Source organism: Sturnira hondurensis, unplaced genomic scaffold (assembly GCF_014824575.4).
Source record: "Sturnira hondurensis isolate 20B ecotype Veracruz unplaced genomic scaffold, ASM1482457v3 Scaffold0022258, whole genome shotgun sequence".
Classification (NCBI taxonomy): domain Eukaryota; kingdom Metazoa; phylum Chordata; class Mammalia; order Chiroptera; family Phyllostomidae; genus Sturnira; species Sturnira hondurensis.
Window position 1 is genome coordinate 1,537,189 of NW_028094889.1, and position 23,250 is coordinate 1,560,438.

Here is a 23,250-nt window from a genome sequence, read left to right on the forward strand (position 1 = left end):
CTTACATGAAGATTCTGTTTGGAGTCAAGTGGGGCTCAAGGATCCCTGAGCCTCATGAGTTTCCCCAGCAGCTGCCACACCACAATGCCTAAGGCATGGCCTACTGCACGATGTCTGTCCACCTGGAGGAAAGCTCCTTTTGTATTCCAAAAGCCAAGCCCTGTTATGACAGGCAAACCCTTTTGAGAGAGAGGATAAAGCAAATGGTGTGTCAAAGGCAAACAATGGGCCTCAGGGACACCGTCTAAGTGCGAATTGCCAGCCTCTTCAGATCATGCTTTCCACCTGGTGACCAAGATGCTGGAGGCCAGGTGCTGAGCCGGCTGTGCCGCCCAGAGAATGAGAGGATAGGGACAATGAGGAGATTCTGCATGTACCATGTTGTGAAGGCAGAATGGTAAGGGCTTCTTTGTCCCCACAACTCAGAGTGCCTGGCAGCCAGCGAAGCCCAGGTGTCGTCCATGGGCAGCACTGGTAAGATGGCCAAGTTCTCCTTCGTGGGTTTCCCTTTTCTAGAGTCCATGAAGCTCCCCTATCAACACTGTCTCTCTCCAGAGAGGTTACAATGGATGATGGATTTCCCTCACCGTGGGTTGTATTTTCCTGACATGGCCCTTTGGTCGTTGTATTTGGACACAGAGTTCCTGATTCTCTTCAGTCTCACAGTTCTGTTGTTTGGGACGGGGCTACTTTTTATAGATGTCTTTTCCTAAGCACAGAGATACTGCACATTCTTCCTAGTTTTATTTTTGCATTTCTATTTATGATGCCTGCCAACAGGAGAACTATATAAAAACAAAAGAAATGTATCCAGAAGAATAGAAAATATATGTCCACTCAGACTTACATGAATATTCATAGCAGCATTATTTATAATATAAAAAAATGGACATCAACTGATGAATGGGAAAACAAAATGTGGTATATCTATCCAATGGAGAATTAAGCCATACAAAGGGATGAAGCACTGAAAAATGCTACAAGTGGATGCATTTTGAAAGTATTCTAAGTGAAAGCAGCCAGAAACAAAAGAACACATGTTATATAATTTCATTCTTATGAAATGTCTAGCACAGGCAAGTCTGTAGAGATAAAACGTAGGTTTGTGATCGCCAGGGACGAGGCAGAGTGGGACAGTGGCACAGCTATGTGAACACACAAAAAGCCACCGAGTTGTGCATTTCACAATACAAAATTATTATATGTCAACTAAGCTGTTATTAAAAAATAGAATGCCACTTTGTATTCAAAGCCACTGCCATGTGTAAAGACAGGTTATAAAGTAGGAGATGGACTTCTGGACAAGATAAAGGTGTAGGCAGAAACACTCTACCTCCTCACACAACCAAAGGAAGGACAAAAAACAAATTTAAAAACAAAAAATAACCAGAACTGCCAGAAAATCTAACTGTATGGAAGTCTGACAACCAAGGAGTTAAAGAAGAAATATTCATCCAGATTGGTAGGAGGGATGGGGGATGGGCAGCCAGGGTGGAGAGGACTTGGGGCAAGGCAGTGGCTGGAGGATGTGGGAGAGCAAGAAGGCTGCTGGCAGACCAGGCAAGGTGGAGGATGGTGGAGCGGTTGGTCCCACATCTGTGTGCAGATAAAGTGGGAAGAACAATTGGGGAACAAGACAGATTGTGCAACCAAGGGTTCCAGTGCAGGGACCTTTTTGAAGCCTCAAAACCTTCGACTGAAAAAATCTGTGGGGGTTGAGGTGGTGGGAGAAACTTCCAGCCTCACAGGAGAGTTTGTTGGAGAGACTCACATGGTCCTAGAATATACACAAACCTGCCCACCAGGGAACCAGCACCAGAAGAACCCAATTTGCTTGCGGATAGCGGCGGAAGTGACTGAAAGCCAGCGGAGAGCTGGGCAAGCAGGATTGTTCCCTATAGGACTCCTCCCCGACATACAATACAGCAACGTGGGTTGCCCCACCCTGGTGAATACCTAAGGCTCTGCTCCTTACTATGTAACAGGTGTGCTGAGACAAAAAAATATGGCCCAAATGAAAGAACAAATCAAAGCCCCTGAAAAACACAACTAAACAATGAAGAGATACCCAGCCTATCAGATGCACAGTTCAAAATACTGGCGAATAGGATGGTCACAGAAATGGTCACAGAATAAGGTCACAAAATAGAGGAAGAAGTGAAGGCTATGAAAAGTGAACTAAAAGAAAATAGTTTGGTACAAAAGAACCAAAAGTGAAAGGAAGGAAACCAGGACTCAAACCAACAGTTTGGGTCAGAAGGAAGAAATAAACATTCAAACAGAACAGAATAAAGAAACTAGAGTTCAAAAAAAATGAGGAGAGGCTTAGGAACCTTCAGGACAACTTTCAATGTTCCAACATCTGACTCATAGGGATGCCAGAAGGAGAAGAGGAAGAGCAAGAAATTGAAAACGTATTTAACAAACAATGAAGGAAAACTTCCCTAATCTGGCAAAGGAAATAGACTTCCAGGAAGTCTGGGAAGCCTAGAGAGTCCCAAAGAAGTTGGACTCAAGGAAGCACACAGCAAGGCACATCATAATTACTTTACCCAAGATAAAAGATAAGGAGAAAATCTTAAAAGCAGGAAGAGAAAAGGAGACAGTTACCTACAAAGGGGTTCCCATAAGAGTATCAGTTGATTTCTCAAAACAAACCTTGCAGGCAAGAAGAGGCTGGAAAGAAGTATTCAAAGTCTTGAAAGGCAAGGACCTTTGCCTTTCAAGATTGCTCTATCCAGCAAAGATATAATTTAGAATAGAAGGGCAGATCAAGTGTGTCCCAGAGAGTGTCAAGTTAAAGGAGTTCATCATCACCCAGCCCTTATCTAAGAAAAAGAAGATCAAAAACTATGAACAGTGAAATCACAACTATCAACAACTGAACCTAAAAACCAAAAATGAACTAAGCAAACAACTAGAACAGGAAGAGATTCAGAGAAATAGAGATCATATGGAGGGTTATCAGTGGGGAGGAGGAGAATGGGGGAAAAGGTACAGGGAATAAGAACTGTAAATAGTTATTTCCACAATAGACAGGAGGAGGTTAAGAATAGTATGAGAAATGGAGAAGCCAAAGAACTTATATGTATGACCCATAGATATGAACTACAGTGGGAGAATAACGATGGTGGTGGTGGGGGGCTACAGGGCAAAGGAGAGAGAAAAATAGGACAACTGTAATAGTATAATCAATAAAATATATTTAAATAAAAATATTTTAAAATAGGAGGTGGGTGTGCAACACTGTGAATGGACTGAATGCCACTGAATCACTCACTTTAAAATAGTTAATTTTATGTTTTACAAATCCCACCTATAAATTATTTTTTTAAGTATGAAGTTCTTTAGAATCTAAAAAAAAATCAGGTCGTCTCTCTGTCCAAGTATCTAAATTATTTTCCTCTTTTTACATCTTTGTGGTACCCACTGGATATAGTTCAGACTGAGTTTATAAAGATGGGTTAGCTACCTCTTGGAAAGCCAGCTCTTCAGGTACATATTTTCTCATAATATCATGCTATAGGTGATGCTGATTTTTATAATAGGTCTTATAATAGGCTCCCATATGGCCTAACTAGTGTGGGGCATGGCAGTGGCTTTTAGATGTGGGGCAGAGAAAATGCTGGGGAGATGCTCCATCATCCTTCTCTCTCCTCTCAGCCCATGACCAATCCTGGGCCTTGAGAGAGTTGAGCAGATGGGCGGAGAACAGGTAGCAACCAACAAGGAGAATGAAGGTGGAAGGGAAGTCCCTAGGGTGGTAGACTGCACAAACTCTTGAGGAGCATGCAGTGTATTAGCCATGAGATGCCTGTCCACAATGCATGCTTTCCTTACAGCCCAGCTGCCTGCCCGGGTACACTGTGCAGGTGAGCCAGGAGGAGTCACTGCATGCAGTCTGCAGAGTCTATTCAGGTTTTACAATTCTGGGTCTGTGCAATTCATCTTGCCAACAGCCAATCCCTGCTCAGGACCATAGTCTATCTGTGATGCTCACAGCATCACTTTACTTAAGAAAGAAAGTTTATCCTATAGCCTCCTTAGCATGGCTGGGGAAAGCAGAGCTATACAGACCCAGCCCTGTCCCATGGTTGCCATACCTCTCCTCCAGCACATAAAGCTTTTATAAGTGCTCCAGGCACCTCTGTGGGTTTTCCATATGGCCGCCCACCTGTCTGGAAAATCCTAATGATCCCAAGGCCACCTATCCACTGTTTGCTCTAGCTCTCCAGCCCTCAGCCAGCCATCCCCATGTGTTGCAATGGAAACATTAAGACATCTAGCTTCTCCACTAGTCTGAGTGCTTTAAGCCCCCAAAGCCTCACATGCATTATCTTATTTAGTCCTCAACAATGCTTTAAGGTTGATTCTCTTACCCGTTTTACAGATGAGAAAATGGAAGACCCAGATGACGGGTGACTTGTTAGTCTGCTTTCCTCAGGACCACTAGGCCATACACTATATTGCTCTCACCTCTCCTCATCCAATCACAATCTAAGTTATGTTTCGGTACTAACTCTACAAGAAGATGCACAGAAGAGAAAATAATCAAAATGGCCTCAATACAGTGAACAAGTACTCAGTCTCACAAGCAGACAGAAATGTAAATTAAAACAACAGTGGGGTCATTAATTTTGCTATTCATAAAAATCATAAGATTCAGAGATTACTTTTGAAAGTGTGAATGTTTGTATATTTTTCGAAATTAATTTAGTAATATCTTTTCATCTTTTTTATTTTATTTTTTAAAGATTTATTTATTTTTAGAGAGCGAAGAAGGGAGGAAGATAGAGAAGGAGAAAAACATTAATGTGTGGTTGACTCTTGCACACCCCTACTGGGGACCTGGCCCACAATCCAGGCATGTGCCCTGACTAGAAATTGAACCAGCAACCCTTTAGTTCACAGGCCATCTCTCAATCTACTGAGCTACACCAGCCAGGGCTCATCTGTTTTCAAATCCTCATCTGAGGACATGCTTATTGGTTTTGGAGAGAGAGGAAGGGAGAAGGGAGAGGGGAGAAGGAGAGAAGGGGAGAGGGGGAGGAAGGGGGGGAGAGAGAGAAACATCGATCAGGTGCCCCCTGTGTGTGTTCCAATCTGGGCTGAACTTGCTGCAGCCTTGCGGTGTACAGATAATGCTCCCACCAGCTGGGCCACCTGGCCAGGGCTATCTTTTAATTTTAAGGATACAAAGACCAATAGTGTGGCCACTTTGCAAAACACTTCAGCATTCCATCATAAGTTTAAACACAGGGTTACCATATGACCTAGCAATTTCATTCCTGTATACAGACCCAGAATTTAAGATATTCAAACAAAAACTTGTCCACAAATATTCATAGCAGCATTGTTTAGCCAAAAAGTAGAAAGAAACTGATATATATCAACTGATGAATGAATAAACAAAAACTGGCATATCCATATAATGTAATATTAAGGCATAAAAAGAAATGAAATACTGATATATGCTACATCATGGATGACTCTGAAACCATTATGCTAACTAAAAGAAGCCAATCATGAAAGACCACATAAATATCCAAAAAGGAAAATCTAGAGACAAAAAGGAGATCAGTGCTTTCCTAAGACCAGGGTTTAGGGAAGGCTTGGGAAAGGGGAGAAGTAATGGGGATTAACAGACATGGGCATGGCATTTATTTTTGGAATGATGACAATGTTGCAAAATTGGATTGTAGCGATGGTTGCACAACCCTGTGACTCTATGAAAATAGTGAGTGAATTGTGATGTCAATTATATTCAATAAAGATGCTTTAAAAACTCCAGATGGTGTAGTTCAGTGGATTGAGGGTGGGCCTGTGAACCAAAGGGTCACAGGTTCGATTCCCAGTCAGGGCACATGCCTGGGTTGCCAGGTCAAGTTCCCGGTAGTAGGCACATAAGAGGCAACCACACACTGATGTTTCTCTCCCTCTCTTAAAAAAAGATGCTTAAAATATATGAACCCTAAGACCCCCAAATCCTCCTGCATATAGATATCAGTAGGAACTGATGATGTAGGGCAAAACATTTATTTCAGCCTTATTTATAATTAATTGCAAAAGAGAAGAGAAAAACACATTGGATTGTCCATCGGTGAAGGAACAATTTGTTCATTTGAGGGAGTATAATGTGACTATTAATATCTTGAGTTAGATCTCTATCTACTACCTGATGGTCATCCCTGCTAGAGAGTTAAGTGAGGAAAGCAAGAGATAGAATAATGTGTAGCAAACTATCTCATTTTTGCAAAGTCATACATGCTCCCACTCAAGAGGTTGCAGCATGGTGGGTGAGTGGTGGGAGATCACCACCTTTCTCTTCATTCATCTTTCACTAATTCCAATGGACATGTGTTACTTTTATCACTAAAAATTTTTATAAAGTGAAAAAATAAAGTATTAATGCTATTTTTAGCTCCAGACCCATATACCCAACCAGCTACTAAAACATCTCTCAACTCTCCAAGACACAACTAAGATTGTCCCCTCAAAGCTGGCCTCTTCCACTATGTTCTACTTCATTCGACTACCATCTCCTGGTCATCTAAGCCAGAACCTTAGAGGTTATCACAAAATGTTCTTGCCCTCTGCCTTATACCCTCTGTACTAAATTCATTATCCAACATGTCAATTTCCCTCTTAAATAAATCCACTCTTAGATTTACTCTGTGGACTGGTGCTCACCCTTCTACTGGCTACTACCCAAGGCTCCAGCCCCCACTCTGCTCTGCAGATATGGACATCGGACCCTGCTGTTTCTCTGCCAGGAAGACAGAGCCGCGCACTCGCCGCGGAGAGCTGGCCCCTCCAGCTTGGTCTCAGGTCACTGCCTCTACCCAGATGCCTCTTTTGCCTCCTTATAGACCAGTGCTTACGCACTCTATCCTGTCAGCAGCCTTTATAAATCCTATTTTTTTCCCCACTAGGTATCTTCCTGAACCCACCCCTTCACCTAATTAGTTCCCTCCTCCTCTTGAGATCTCGGCTCAAGGCTCCTGTGGTTAGACAGACTTCAGTGACCTCCGTGATAAGGTGAGGTGCCACTAAGCAGCACCTGGGACACCTGGAATGCTGTCCTTCCACATTTGGCTGTGTACATATCTGACTTACATCTTTCTATACAGACTATAAATCTGAGAGGTAAGAACCTCTTCTGATTTTGTTATGTATCCAATGTCTGGAACATGTCAGGCACTCAATCAATATTCATCGACAAGTGTAATTTTTCAGAAAGTATAAATACCACTTCCAGTAAGATTGACTACCCACCTTGAATGCTGCAAATGGAGTTGACCTGAGTGGCAGAATCCAGTTCATCGAGCTTCACAGGGCCAGCCAGCTCACAGGAGCAAGCCATGGAAGCCACACCCAAAATGGGCTTTGGAAGCAAGAGGGTGGTGCGTTCAACACAAACAATTCGACCTGTGAAACAGACACATTTCAGATTACTGAACCACTGAAAAGAAAGGAAGTTACCTTGCCAGTAAAGACAGTGTCCTTTGCTAGCCTCCCAGGAGCCATGTGGGCCAAGGGGCACAACTGTGGCTGCATTCATTGTGGCCAGCGACACATGCACTTTGCAGAAAGGAGGCCCCCAAGCTGCCAGGGTGCTAGGCTGAAAAAACATAGTACGAGATTCAAATTCAGTTCAGAAAGGTGAATTTTATCGTATGCAAATTATACCTCAATAAAATAAAAAATACATATACAGTTGAGGCAGGATCCTAGTTTGATTCCTTGAAAAAAGAGCCAACTGATTTAAATGTACATGTTTATAATTTGTAGTTTTTTGTTTTAAAAAAGTAATATTTTAGGCAATGGCTTTAAGTGGCTTCTGCATCTGTCAAGTATGCCACCAACAGACAAACCAAGAGTGACCAATGATACCTCAGAGGGTTTGCCAGCACTGCAAGGGATTCTGGTTCTGTACAGGAGGCCATGACAGGGGTCAGTTCCATGGGACTATTCCACTCCATATGCCTTGTCCGCAGTGGACCTAGTGAAGGGGCCAGTGGTTCCAGAGCAAGACGGAGGCATCTAGAAGCCATAAAGCCATTTTATGGAATCTCTCCGTCACCACTGGATCAAAGCTGTCAAGAAGAAGAAAGCATACCCTGGTCTTGGAGAGCATCTCTGAAGAAGACGCTGTAAGGGGCAGCTTTGGTGAGCATCTCCAGGACTTCCTGGCCCAGCACACATGAGGGGGTCACACAGACTGGCAGGGTTTTGGGGAAGCCAGAGTTATTTTCATCCTGCACTTGCAGGGTGGCATCAGTCACCATCAACCAAATCTCCCTTTGCTCCAGAAGAAGCAAAGTGTTTAGCTACAAGACACAGATAAGACTATTAATTTAACAGCTATTCTTATATCCAAAATTATTTTTTTAAAGCAATTATGTTAGATGACTAATATTTACATTAACATCATTTCAACAAATATTTCAAAGCATACAACAGACTTCATGTCTTGGTCACTAGCCCTCACTGACATGGCTCTGCCCTGTGAGCCCCAACCTTAAACCTGTTTAAAGGGCTCCTTTGCTGTGATACAACTGCCCTTCCCTGGCATTAACTATTCTACTTGTCCTCTGACTTAGGAAGAATTCATTGTTCTTTGCCTCCTGATTCCACATTCATATGCCTATAAGGTTAATCAGCACATTGTTAATATTTAGTACATATACATTCTTCTCTCCTGCTAAATATCAGTTTCCTAAGGTTAGAAAATGTTATCACTGAATGTTTACAAACCCCACCCCTCAATTAATAAGCTGAAGCCCTAACCTCCAATGTAATGGTAATGAAGGTGGGGCCTTTGTGGGGTAATTAGTCATAAGAGTAGAGCCCTCATAATGGGATTAGTGACCTTAAAAGAAAAGACCTGAGGGAGCTCGCTTATTCTCTAGGCTTTCTGCATTGAGAAGATACAAGGAGAGGTCTTTTTGTGAATCAAGAGGATGGCGCTCCCTAAGAACCTGACCATGCGGACACTTTGCTCTTGGGCTTCCATATTCCAGACTGTAAGAAATAAATGTTTGCTGTTTAAGCCACCCAGTCCATGGTATTTTGTTACAGGACTCTAAACTGACAGTGACAGAACTACATCTTACGTGCCCTCAGATTTTGGTACAAAGCAGCTATCAAATATTTGTTGTATTTGCAAAAGTATTTAATTTTCTTTTTTCCTTTCATTATAATTTTTTCTTTTCTGAAAATGTTATAATGCTTTCTCAAGTTCATTAAAATGGCATCCTGTCCCTTACCACTGACCAGAGTTTAGGATTCAGTAGATGTAAATGGGGCCAAGGATTTGGCTGGGAAGACCCTTGTGGTCAGCAGGGGTGGGCCACGAGAACCTGGTTGGCGTGAGGTTCAGCTGGTTTTGCTGGCATGGATGGTGTGACTAGGATGAGGACTCCACATGCCTAACTGAGAGGACTGGACAGAGAAGGTGACTTGCATGGTCAGGAGCTGGGGTTTGCGTGGAAGAGGCAGCTCAGGTGGTTGGGAGGCTAATTATATGCAGGAAATCAGAGTAAGCTAAATTGAGCAAAATGAGTGCCATGTTTCTCATTGGTGAATAAATATGGAAACAGAAAACTCTATAAAGTCAATTCTGAGATAAGAGTCTAGAGTTGGAGATTCTGATATTAAAATCATGACAGAGAGAGATGGATAGATATAAAGAAGTAGATATGGATTTATATTTATGTGTGCATGACTTTACCCATATATACCTCCTTGCTCTGTCCAGTGAGAGGCCCAGTGACATCCCAGTAGTACTGAGCCCACATAGCACCCAGATCTTGCCTTCTGTCATTCTCAAAAAAAGAAAAAAAATCCATTCTCTTTTAAAGCCAACCAGGGCTCCTGAGGGGATAGCTGATTTCAGGGCTCGAAAACCACAAGATTAGTTTGAAACATCTTATTGTGTCAGAAAATAAGGAAGTACTCAAAGGAGGGTTTTATCCAAAGGACACAGGAGCTAGCTTGAATCTGGGAAAGTTTGGGTATTAAAACAAACTACAGTAAAAGTTACAATCCACTGATCCACACTGGTATAAATAAGTGAATACATAAATAAATCAGGGAAATGAAAAGATTCTAATTATAATGAAATGCCAATTCTTTAATGTAGGAAGAATGCTGGAATTAGAAAATTACCATTTGGACACTATCAGAGTAATAATTCAGGCAAGAATCATATGGGTGTTAAAACAAGTGGGTAAAAGTTTGATAAGACATAAGATATTTATATAGTCTCAATGTATCTTCCTGCAAAATATTTGCTACACAGTTATTCGTATGAAATATTTATCAGTTAACTTTAGAGTGGAGAAACCTGGAAAATAATGTCTTATCAATTGATAAAATATCACAGCACTGGACAAATCGACCACATGCCTTCTGATAGGAACATGGTATTTTCATATGGTGTTCCTGTCAAAATGCATAATATTGAGTGCATTCATGAGATAAGACAAAAATAAGTGGAGGGACATTCAATTAGGTAACTGGCCCCTATTTTTGTAAAATACCCAAATCCTAAAAGATAAGCAAAGCTGATGAAATGTTCCATTTGAAGTAGATGAATGAGTCATGACAATTAAGTGCAATACATGATTCCATATTGGACCTTGGAGTTATAAAGAATTTTTAGGGACAACTGAGAAAAATCACATTTAAAAAATGGCAGATATGTCAAGAAGGGTAAAGATTTATTTCCATAAGATTATTTGAAGTTGAGTTTTTCTGATAGTCTTCAAAGATTTTAGATACTCTTTATAAATAGCCTGGATTTAGCTTATTGTCCCTTTTTAAATATCTTAATGGAACCAAAATGTTCTAATTTCCTTTGAAATTAACTATCAAATCATCTTTATCATTGGGTTATGAGCAAAGTCCGTAATAAGAATATCCTCTGTAAAAATATTGCCATAGAGCTGTAACAGAAAAACAATAAAAATGATTTTTAAATGTTGCCACAATTAGAGCCCTGGGAATTCTCTCCCATTGGCCAAGATGGCACAGGGGGAGATTCATACATGAAGCATGCCAAAAGCTACAGGGCCTGAGTGTTCCAAAAGCTAGGAAGGAAAAAAAAAAGCTCTCTCTAACCTATCCCTATATGAGCTGTTGGCTTGAGCATTGCAGAGGGACATGGTCTTGGAGATGGGGAGTCCACCATTCTCCCAGGTCCCATGACACCTGATAAACCCTTGCTCCTTTTGCATCAGCACCTGCCTCTTGTGGCAGACAGCCAAACATGCGTTTTTAGTTACAAAAAACACACAAAAATCCAATTTATTCATACCAGTACTATCAATCTTACTGCTAAAATTTTATTAAAAACAATCTCTTCTACACAAAAATACTCTATTAATTTTTGACAAAGTTGAGAAAGCAGCTTAATGAAGGAAGAATAGCCTATCAGCAGACAAACAGTGGAACAAGTGGACATCCATTGGCAAAAAATGAACCTTGTTCTAAATGACATACTTTATACAAAAACCAACTCAAAATGTATCATAGACTTAATGTAAAATTATAAATCTTCTAGAAAAGATGAACTTTGGGACCTAGCACTAGGCAAAGAGACTTGACTTATCTTAAACTTGACAACAAAAGTAGGATCCCTAAACAAAAGTTCATAGATTTGACCACATACAAATTAGAAATTTTGCCCAACAAAAACCCCTGCTGAAAGTATGAAAGAACAAATTACAGATCCTAAGATATATTTACAAATAATTTATCTGACAAAGGCTTTGTATATAAAATATATAAAGAACTTTAAAAACTCAACAATAAACAAATTATCTAATCAGAAAATGGGCAAAAGACATTTATGAACATTTCACCAAAAAGGATATACAGATGCAAATAAACACCTGAAAAGATGCCCAACATTATTTGTTCTCTGGATGAATCTGTAGAGAATGTTAATTGAGAAGAGCCAATCTCAGAAGGAGCTGTTACAGAACGAATTGTGATGCTCTAAAATATTCTCTTGCAGGTCTAACTCCAGTACCTCCGAATATGACCTGATTTGGAAGAAGGGTCTTTGCTAATTTAACCATATTGAGGCATCATTACAGGGCACTAATCCAATGTAACTCATGTCCTTATATAAAGGGGAAATTTGGACACAGAGGGAAGACTCTGTGATGACGCATAGAGTGAAGATGGCCATGGGACTGGAGTGATGCATCTAAAGCCAAGGAAGGTCAAGGATTGCGGGCAAACAACAGAAGCTGGAAGGAAAGAAAGGAATGACCCCTAGAACTGTCATAGGAAGCATAGTCATACCGACACCTTGACTTCAGACCTTTAGCCTCCAGAAGCATGAGACAATACTTTTCTGTTGTTTTAAGTGATCTAGTTCTTGGCACTTTCCACAGTAGGCTTAGGAAATGAATACCAATATACCAGAGTGTGCAAAAGTAGTTTAGAGTTGTGAGTGTGTGGAACACAGAGTTTATTCCTGTATTATTGTTTATTATATTATTTATTTGTATTATGACTGCTACAAACCTACTTTTACCCACCCCACTATACTGTATGTTTCTGTTTCTGTAACCATCATAAAGTAACATAACCATAATGATGAGAACAGATCAGTGGTTGCCAGGGGTGAGGGGATGATGATGGGTGTGGGTGTGGCCACAATGGGAACATTATGAAGTGTGTGGTACAGCTGGGCATAATGATTGTGGTGGGCATTATGCAAGGCTACACATGTGACAAAACTGATAAGTTACACATACCCGTGCACACACGTATGAATGGTGAGATCTGAACAAGCTCCATGAATTCTGCCAATATCAGTCTTGGCTTTGATATTGTACTGTGGTTACTGTGGGTTGGTGTAGGGGAGGATGCACAGGAACTCCCTATATATTTCTTTGCAGTCTATTGTGAATCCAGAATGTTTGAATAATCAAAACAAAAGTTATGTACAAAAAATACTTTTGATGACTTAGTCATTAGTATAATATTAATACAACCAAATCTTTTTTTATAACTCAGGTTCTTTCAGTGACTCATGGTGCTATTCTAAAAGTCAACTCACACTACAGAATGTATCCGCTTAACCACACAGTGAGTCCAGGACTTGGCTTATTTCAACTCCTCCCTGAGGAAGTTCATTCTTGGTGATTTTCTTTCCCACAAAAGCAGAAAACAGGAGGTATAAAGAATTTTAGTGAACTGCAAAATCTGTTCAATTGGGTTCTGAATCCTTCCTTGACTGTGTCCTAAGTACTACCAATCCCATGGTACACAGTCCACTGAAAGGCATGGCTGCAGGCAGGCTGTACTTGAACTGATAGGAACCTATTTCTCTTTGGGAAACTCAGAACAGGAAGGGACCAGATGGCCTACAGTTTGTCTGTCTCTGCCCTAGGGCTCCCAGTGGGGTGGGTGGTTGAGGTCTGGCCATGGTGTGAGTACTTGACACCCACTTTCTTTACCTTCCACCTCTGGTCTCAGTTGCAAGGCTGTGGGTGGATTAAGCTCTGTGGACAAGAACACATGACATAACTACCATGAAATTGCTGTTACTGTCTCTGAGGTCAGCATTCTACCTGCAGCATAAACAACAGCTGCACAGTGAACCACTGCCTGATGTCCCAGTCCCACAATTTGGAAGGCACTTTAGAATAACAGGAATAATAGGTGTGTACAGTCAGCCTTCAGTCTGCCTCAGACTCCGAAAGATTTATCAGGGGACCAGACCTTGATCTCAATGGGGCCAGTCCTCATTGCTATTGAGCCAGAAGCTGGGATGGCTCACAAGGAGCACTGTTGAATGACTAATAGCAATTACTCTCTTAATCCTTGGAAGAGGCACCGATTAGCTGTCAAATGACTAAAAGGGGAACAAGAAAGGAAAGCAGGGACTAAATAATGGGATGTTCCACCTCTCAGGTGACTGAGACATGGATGTTCCTCTATTAGTTAAGGTCCAACCGAGGTTTCCTGTGGAACTTACATCATGTGTTGAACTTGGCAAAAGCATCTCTTTCCCTTGTCTATTCTTAGCTGATCTGTTGAACAACAAGGAAGCAAACAACAAGCTCCACTAGGCCGCCACTGCCTAGAACCAACCACCCAAGCCCTCCCAGAGACCACAGGATTTTCTCGAAGAGTTTAAGGCTTTCAAAATTGCTGAAGAGTTAGTTCTGAGAAGTGGCCGAGTTCAATCCTGACATTCCTACTTCACCACATTACTGAGGTATCAGCGTCTCTTTCTGTTCTACTACGTGCCTATGTGTCCAAAAGGAACTAGGGTTACTAGACTGAGAATCTTCCAGAATAGGGTTACCCCCAGGTCAATTTATACCTCAGTACTTAACATAGTGGCTGGCAAACCACACCTGCTCAAGAAATGGATTTATTACCTCTTCAGCACAAAGCATGCATAACTGGCTGTTTAAAACACTTTTCTATTTTGGAACTCCATTAGTTTCCAAGAGAGATGAACAATCCTTTAATAGACTTTATAACACCTTATGCATTAAACATGTTATGAGAGAGAGAGAGGGAGAAGAAGGGGAAGAAGAAGAGGAAGAAAGAGTAAAAGAATAGGAAAAGGAAGAAGGAAAAGAGATAAAGAGATTACCAGTGGTCTTTGATAAATCACTCTGGCATAGAAACTGCAACGGTTACCAAGATCATCAGTCTGGAAAGACATTGAAAAAGATTAGTAACATCACTCAAAACATGCAAATACAAAAATAAGTAATTTAAGGGCTTGTTAGAAACAAAGGCATTACCTGGAGAATTTCTCTTAATAAGCGAGGAATTGGAGGTTTGTACAGTTTAGAAATGGGATCTTTGATTATATCAATTTGTCCCAGACTTGGATGAGCAGTGAGGATATAACAGAAGCTGGGAAGAGGAAGGTGAGTTTTCACCTGTTGAAATGAAGGCAGATGTAGAATGTGAATGTATTGTTAAAAGAATCAAATATAAAATTGAGTCCTTAATATACACATATTTACTCATAGGTGCATAATATCTCTGCAAGGCTCATGAATTTCTATATAATAAGTTACGTTGTTCTTGAGAACCAAGTATAAAACCTTGTACTTTAGAATTTATTCCCAATTCAAGATTTCATTTTAGAAATTTATTGTTCAGAGTATACTGAAAACATCATTTATGATGAGAGGAAGAAAACATCATTCTTCCTTTCAAATAATCTAGAAATGGGCTTTTTAAAAAAATAAATTTATTGTGGTGACACTGGGTAATAAAATTGTATCGGTTTCAGGTGTACAGTTATGTCATCTGTGTATTGTATTGTGTGTTCACCACCCCAAGTCAAGTCTCCTTCCATCACCATTTAGAACCCCTTTACCCTCTTCTACTTCCTTCCCAACTCCCTTTCCCTTTGGTAAAGGCCATACTGTTGTCTTTTTTTCCCCCTTAATCCCTCCACCCCAGCCACCCCTCCCCAACACCAGCCCTGACAGCTGTCAGCCTGCTCTCTCTCTGAGTCTGTCTCTATTTTGCTTGTTAGTCTGTTTTGTTCATTAGATTACACATATAGATGAAATCATATGGTATTTGTCTTTCTCTGACTGGCTTATTTCACTTAGCATTATGCTCTCCAGGTCCAACCATGCTGTCACAAAGGGTAAGATTTCCTTCTTTTTTTTAAAGTATTTTTTATTATTATGCTATTACAGTTTTCCCAATTTCTCCCCTTTATCCCAGCTCTGCTCTACACCCCCAACCCTACATCATGCCCCCTTTAGTTCATGTACATGGGTAGTACACAGAAGTTCTTTGAGTTGTTTCTATACTATTTTTATTGCTCCCTGTGTACTTTATGCCTACTAATTATGTTTCTTCTTCCCTGTATATTTCCCCCCCATTCCTCCCTTCCCCCTCCCCACTGAAAACCCTCCACGTGGTGTCCATTTCTCTGATTCTGTTCCTCTTCTGGTTGTTTGTTTAGTTTTTGTTTTCATTGTTTTTCTTTTCTTCAGTTGTTGATAGTTGAGTTTGTTGTCATTTTATTGTTCATGTTTCTGATCTTCTTTTTCTTAGATAAGTCCTGTTAACATTTCATACAATAAGAGCTTGGTGATGATGAACTCCTTTGATGAACACCTTAAACTACACCCTATCTGGGGAGCACTTTATCTGCCCTTCCATTTTAAATGAAAGTTTTGCTGTATAAATTAATCTTGGATGTAGGTCCTTGCCTTTCATGACTTCGAAAACTTCTTTTCAGCTCCTTCCTGCCTGCAAGGTCTCTTTTGAGAAATCAGCTGATAGTGTTATAGGCACTCCTTTGTAGGTAACTCTCTCCCTTTCTCTTGATGCTTTTAGGATTCTCTATCTTTAAACTTGGGTAACTTAATGATGATGTGACTTGGTGTGTTCCTCTTTGGGTCAAACCATTTTGGGACTCTCTGGGCTTCCTGGACTTTCTGGAAGTCTGATTCCTTCACCAGATTGGGGAAGTTTTCCTTCATTATTTGTTCAAATAAATTTTTAATTTCTTGCTGTTGTTCTCCTTCTGGCACCCCTATAATTCAGATATTGGAATGTTTCGGGTTGTCCCAGAGGTTCCCAAGTCTCTCTTCACTTTTTTTTAATTCTTGTTTCTTCATTCTGTTCTGATTGGATGTTTATTTCTCCAAATCATTGCTTTGAATCCTAGTTTCCTTCCTGTCACTGTTGGTTGCCCGAATATTTTGCTTTATTTCACCCTGGGTATCTATCATTTGTTTTTTTCATTTTTCAACCAAGCTCAATCAGTTCTATGAGCATTTTGATTACCAGGGCTTTGAACTCTCCATCAGAGAGGTTGTCTATCTCCTCATTGCTTAGCTCTCTTTGTGAAGTTTTGCTCTGTTCTTTCATTTGGGCCATATTTCTTTGTCTCAGTGCACCTGTTAAGTTGTAAGGGGGCAGGGCAACCTTCTTTGCTGTGCCAGAGTGCTGCCTGGGGGGGAGGGGCCAGAGAGGGAACCATGCTGCCTGCCTGCTTATCTCTAGCCGGCTTTCCAAGGGACTCTCGTGTGAGACTGGGAATTTCTCCCACCGGGCAACTGTCATGGTCCACAGTCAACTCTGAGTCTGTTTCACCTTCCGCCAGCCCTGCCTACATGGTCCGCTGCCTTGCCAAGGTTTTTCGTCACCTGGCCCCACCTGTGCAGTTTGCCGCCCTGCCAGGGGTTCTTACTGGTGTGGTTGTTCAGGCTGACTATTTCTTTAATTCTTTGGTTGTTGGAGTTCCATGCAGTTTGATTCTCTGGCACTTCTGGTTGTTCATTGATTTTAGACTGGTTGTTATCCTCCTTTTGCTTGTGTGAGGAAGTGAAAGGTTTCTTCTTATACCTCCATCTAGGCCAGAACTCTCAGATTTCCTTCTTTTATATGGCTAAATAGTATTCCATTGTGTAAATGTACCACAGTTTTTTTTAAATTGGAAATGGGCATTTTGGACAACAACTTTGCTGGTCTATCTAGTACTATACAGAGTCATAGTCTTAGCACTTTGTTAAGGAGTCAGCTGCTACACAAATAAGATGACCTCCAACTTCCAGCTTTGGGAACTATGGCTCAAGGCAGTACTGGCCAGTCTGGTGGACAAGGTTCAAGGTGGAGAAGGGTGGACATGTTTTAACCAGTCAATTTTGCTACTTGTGAGCAACTACCATAACAATTTGATGAGGCAGGAAAATGGAAGTTCCTGGCTAACCTGGTGGCTGTATGAATATCCATGGATTCTATTTATTAGGCTGAATTTCTGCTCTAATTGGTCATTAGAAACTGTTGGGGGGTGGTGTTCTGTGTCTTGTATAGTATGAGGCTAAGACGCTAATTGTTGACTCTAATGATTATGGTTTTAAAAACACCACCATAAATAACCTCAAGAATACTGCAGCCCAGCAAGAAAAGCAACCAGAACTTGGACTTCAGAATGTGAGTGGGTCTGAATTTGGGTCCTGGCTCATGCTCCCTGGATCTGGGCTTGTCAGAGAGTGGATTGAGGAGGCAGCGTGTGGTGCAGCACCTGGCACATCTGGTGGGGACCAGGGCAGAGTTCCTCGAATGCTGAGATTACCTCTTCACAGGCCTGGCCGTGGCCAGGTGCTTTCGGAGGCATCAAGGGAGGCCACAGAGTGTCAATCAAACTGAAAAGTCCAGCTGTCCTGGAAAAAGAGAAGATGCTATCAAAAGTATTCATCACTAAAAGTCAATTATTAAGTACCTGGTCAATGAGCTGGTCATAGGTAGATCCGCTTAACAGACACTAGCCCTAATGCCAAGAAACCACCATTCAGAATAAGTAGCAATTCAGATGAAAAAGAGTGACACACACACACACACAGAGACACACACACACCTTCAGACCTGATTCAAAATAACAGGAAGGAGATTGTTCACTAAATTATAATATGTTAGCACAATGAAATATACAGTCATCACAATGGTTATACAGAAAATATTTAAGAATTAAATAGTATTTATGTGTGTTCAAAATCACCCTAGAAGTGCAAGAAAACTAAAAAATCTTCTTTTCTATGAAAATATTAACTCTTGCTTGGAAATCCAGATATGAGAGTAACAACAGCTACTAATGATTACTTAGAACTTTATTATGGGCCAAGGACTTTTAAGCATTTTACACATACAGCATTTAATTATCATGATAACCCCATTTGTGCAGATAAAAATCATAGCAAGTTAATTGACTTGCTCAAGGTTACACTTTCTAGCAACACAGAGTAGTTTAGCCTCTGAGATATAAAAAGTATTGCTTCAGAGGCCTTATAGCCAGCACATGCCCTCCACTGCCCATGGCAAGGCTGGCAAGGCTGGCAAGGCAGCGTCAGTCTGCCCTGCGAAGGGTCTGGGCCATGCACACAGCATGCTGTGGGAGAGCACAGAGGTTCTAGGGGCTACTACCAGGAGCGAGAGGCTGAAGCCAACTCCAGGTCAAACTATTGCATAAGAACTGCTGACATTTTAAAACTTTCTCAAGACAGGTATCCTTTGGGTAAAAGTCACTTCTTGTTTGCTACAGGGACATCACAGCCTCCCTGGAGAGCCTGGAAGTGAGAATGGTAATAGGAGAGCCCTGGCAGAACTGTGCTGAAGGGCAGCCGAGCACAGCCTCATGGCCACAGTGCCTCGGTCTGTTCTGAGGAGGTAGTGCTGGGACTGCTGGGGTTGGGGGTGTCTGCACATACACTTGGGGATGCTGGGCTTATCTCCAAGGTGTTTCTTGGCTAGGCTGAGAGAGACTACAGTTGAATGGGGGTCTGGAGAGAAAAAAGTGAAACTAGAGAGTCAAAGAAATTGAAAAATTTAAAAGTAACTGAAGAAGAGAGAAGAACCAGCAGTAACAGAATGAGTTGTGCTACAGGGGACAGGAGACTGGAACAAAGTATCCCCTCTCTTTAAAGAAAAGCAAGAGTGTAAGTCACATTGCACAGTTCACCTTTCTAACTAACCATGACTACTCTCATTTGATACAGCTGATATGCTCAGAGAATAAGGAAATGTTAAACCATCACTGCACACCTCCTAGACCCAAAATGAACGCAGTATTAAAAAAAAAAGACTCACTATCTCCTTTTCCCAGCCTTTTTTCTTCTGAGGGACTGTCAAGTATCTTCAGGGTTACATAGTGCTTTTTCATCATGAAAATTTGTTTAAAATTTACTGAATTAAGAAAGAGAGAGAGGGAGAAGGAGGAGGAGGAGGAGGAGGAGGGAGAGAGGAGAAGGAGAGAGGAGGGAGAAGGAGAGAGGAGGAGGAGAAGGGAGGAGGGAGGGGAAGGAAGAAGAAGAAGAAGAAGACGAGGAAGAGGAAGAAAAAGAAGGGAGAGAGGAGAGAGAAACATTGATTTATTGTTCCACTTACTGCTGCATTCACTGGTTGATTCTTACTTGTGCCCTGACTGGGGACTGAACGCTGCAAGCTTGGTGTGTCGGGACGATGGTCTAACCAACTGAACTGTGGCCAGGACAGTGCTTTCATCATTTAGTAGGCTGTTTATTCATGAGGATAACCTGCTGCTGTGGTGGGACTGGGGATGGTAGTGGTTCACAGCATTGTCTTAGGTGTCAAGCTGGGTACAACAGTCCATGCTGTGTTGGAATCCACTCTGAAGCATGAGCTGTGCACAGGTGAGACTGCCTCCCTGCAGGACCATAGGGTCTTTACTGTCAGTCTGAAGTTGCTCCTGCCTACCTAGGAACCCTGCCTCATCTTCTCTTCCTAGGGCCTGCCATCTGAAATGGGATTGTGTGGTTACTGTGGCTTGTATCCTTGGTAGAATGGTAGCCTCTTGAGGGCAGGCTCTGTGGCTGTTCTCCACGGACTCCTTCATGCCCAGACGGGGTGCTTAACCCTTGGATGAAAGAGGGGAGGTGTGTGGGTCTGTGCTAACAGGGCCACACAACACCTCTCCTGGTCAAACTTTCCGGCACTGCGCAGTGAGGTCATATACTACTCTAGCATCTCCTACATAGCAAGTTGTCCCTCAGTGCTTTCATTTGAGAATTTTTCATAAGGCTTCATTTTTCTTTTAAGAAATCTATGGCTTCCAACAAAATTTCTCTCACCTAATACCACTCATTCATTTAATTAATGTAATATCAGGGTCTGCTAGTTGGAAATAGAATTTAGACATAATTTAAGAAAAACAGAACGTCTTCCAGAAGGTAGTTTATGTCACTTAATATCAGTTTATATCATCCTCATACACACAAAGACAACCTTGAATGAATTAAACATTTACCTTAATACTGAAATGCATTTCCCTCAAAGGTTTGGTTTACTAGAGCAGACATTACTAAATGCCCCAGAAGACTGCTAACAAATTGACAGAAGGCACTGAAACCTTGAGACCCTAACAAGACTGGACAAACAATGATCAAAATGTATCACTGGGGCAGTGACTTTGGAAAAGTTTGGCAGCAATCCAAACTTTTGGATTCATCCAGCAATCCTACCCAAGAAAACTAAAAACTTATGGTTCATGCAAAAATTGTACATGACTATTCACAGCAGTATTACTCATGATAACCAGAAAGTGCAAACAACCCAAATGTCTATCAACTGATGAATGGATAATAAACCTGGCACAGTGGAGCATCAGGCAGCTATACACAGGAATGAAGCACTGACATAGACCACAATATAGATGAATCCTGCAAACACGATGCTGAGTGAAAGCAGCCAAGCACAAAAGGCCACAGATTGTATGTTTCCATTCACATGAAATGTTTAGTGTATGCAAATCCATGAGGCAGAAAGCAGATTTGTGTTTTCAGGGGTTAATGGGCATAGGGGTTTCATTATGGGGTCATAAAAATGTTCTGGAATTAGAGGTAATGGTTGCACAATTTTGCGAATATGAAAGCCAATGAATTACATACTTTTTACAGTGAATTGTAAATTATAAATTTTACGGGATATAAATTCCATCTCAATGAAGTTGTTATTAAATAAATATAATTAACTTAAGACAGTGGTCTCCAGCAAGGAGACATCTAACCCTGATCTGAAATACATCCTCAGTTCTGCTTAATGATTTTGCTACAAACATTATCTTTCTTCTCTTTTCTAGCAGCTCTCACCCAAATGCATCTCAGAGCTTCCAGGAAACAAAAAGCTGTGGACTTCTGTAATCAAATAGTAAAGCCTTCTTTCCTTTCTTCCCTTTATTGGGAAGCTCACACAGGACCCAGTGAACAGTGTGAGGGCTGGGAGAAAGGTGCAAAGAGAGGCCAGAGAAAAGCTAGACAATCCTCAAAACCTTTATTTTGGAATGCCTGTTCTTCCTTTTCCTCATTCAGGACAGGCAGGATATGGGGCATTAGGACCATGTTCCCCCTGTGTGTGTGCCCCCCATGCCCAGGGTGAGCCTTGCATGCTGCTGCCTGAATTGCCTCTGTAGCCCCATGGGAGTGACTCTATGGTTCTGGGCGGGCCCAGAGCCCTTCAGAGAGACTGTGTGCTGATGCTCAGCATTATGGAAGTTAAGGAGAACATGGTTTAAAACACTAAGAAAAAATATATCACTTTCCTCTGAGTTTGCATAAACATCGGTAAAAAGATGTGGACAGTTTTCAGAACAAGCTATTCTGACTGCTAAATTTTGAGGAATGATTTCATATTTAAATCTTCTATTGTGTGATGCAAAATACTGCAGAACAACATATACACTGTAAAACAGATTTTCATTAATACTACTGGGATGATTATATTCATTAAAATGTACCACTTGCTGGGTTCACACCTCAGCACCTATACACAAATCCCAAGCAGCCATCTAATCATCTGTGCTTTTTCCCAAGGCCATGTAGACAGAATGGGCATTACATCAGTCATTCTGACCCCAGAGACCATTCTCTGCTAAGAGTATCCCACAAATAAATTATACTTGTGGGGCATTACTAAACATTTCCCAAGGCTAGTTCACTGAATTTCATGAAAAATCTTTTCAAATTGTAGATAATTGGAGAAACTGAAAAAAGGAATTAAACACACGTCTGAAACAAAGCCTGTTGTACTATTCCTTAGTGTCTATTCCTTTAAATACTTTAAAGCAGTGTCTAAATTTATATAAATATGTAGGATAAATTTGTAACTCTGGAATGTTTCACATTTTACAAGATATATGGTAATTGCTAGTTATATTTAAAAATGTCCTTCCTAATCTCAGCTCTTTCTCAAGATTTGGGATGTAAAAATATTAACTAGCCCAACTTTGTATTATACAAGTTCTCTGCATGTTTCTGTTTTGCCTGAGCAGGAAATTACACATATACTCAGTTGCATGGGAAATAAGGAACTCCTGCAATATGTTGCTCTCTGGAACTTTGCAAACAATTCTTGTTTTTTTTTCTCATGTTCCACGTGGTACTTATTATTTCAACAGTGTAGAGGCAGGAACACCCACAAAATCTATAATCCCATATTTCTTGACAGATACAAATATTCTTCTTTAATTTAATATATCTCTCTATTCATTTATATGGTAAATACTATCCCCTACTGAAAAATATTTGTTTTTCAATCTGCCAAACTTAGCTAGAAAACTTGTGTGTCTCTTTTTATAATAAAATGTTGACATGATATAGAATGCAGGATGCAAAAATCAATTTAGTAAGCATTATTAAACAATTTCACACATATGCACAATCCCGGGTAGTTAAAATGACAGATGAAGATTAAATGTGGGCAGATGGAAAGACTGCACAGGAC

General features: G+C 41.0%; 1 protein-coding gene across 3 annotated transcripts in view; it reads right to left on the reverse strand.

The window, feature by feature from the left end:
• Positions 1-23,250, reverse strand: part of SPIDR (scaffold protein involved in DNA repair) — a 387,966-nt gene that overhangs the window by 21,949 nt on the left and 342,767 nt on the right. For all 3 annotated transcript variants that reach the window (XM_037035383.1, XM_037035384.1, XM_037035386.1), the window contains 5 exons: positions 18,095-18,182; positions 14,784-14,924; positions 14,630-14,689; positions 8,120-8,330; positions 7,276-7,428 (listed from right to left, as the gene is read on the reverse strand). In XM_037035383.1, coding sequence (XP_036891278.1) covers positions 7,276-7,428; positions 8,120-8,330; positions 14,630-14,689; positions 14,784-14,924; positions 18,095-18,182 — 653 coding nt within the window. The remainder of the gene's footprint in view (positions 1-7,275; positions 7,429-8,119; positions 8,331-14,629; positions 14,690-14,783; positions 14,925-18,094; positions 18,183-23,250) is intronic.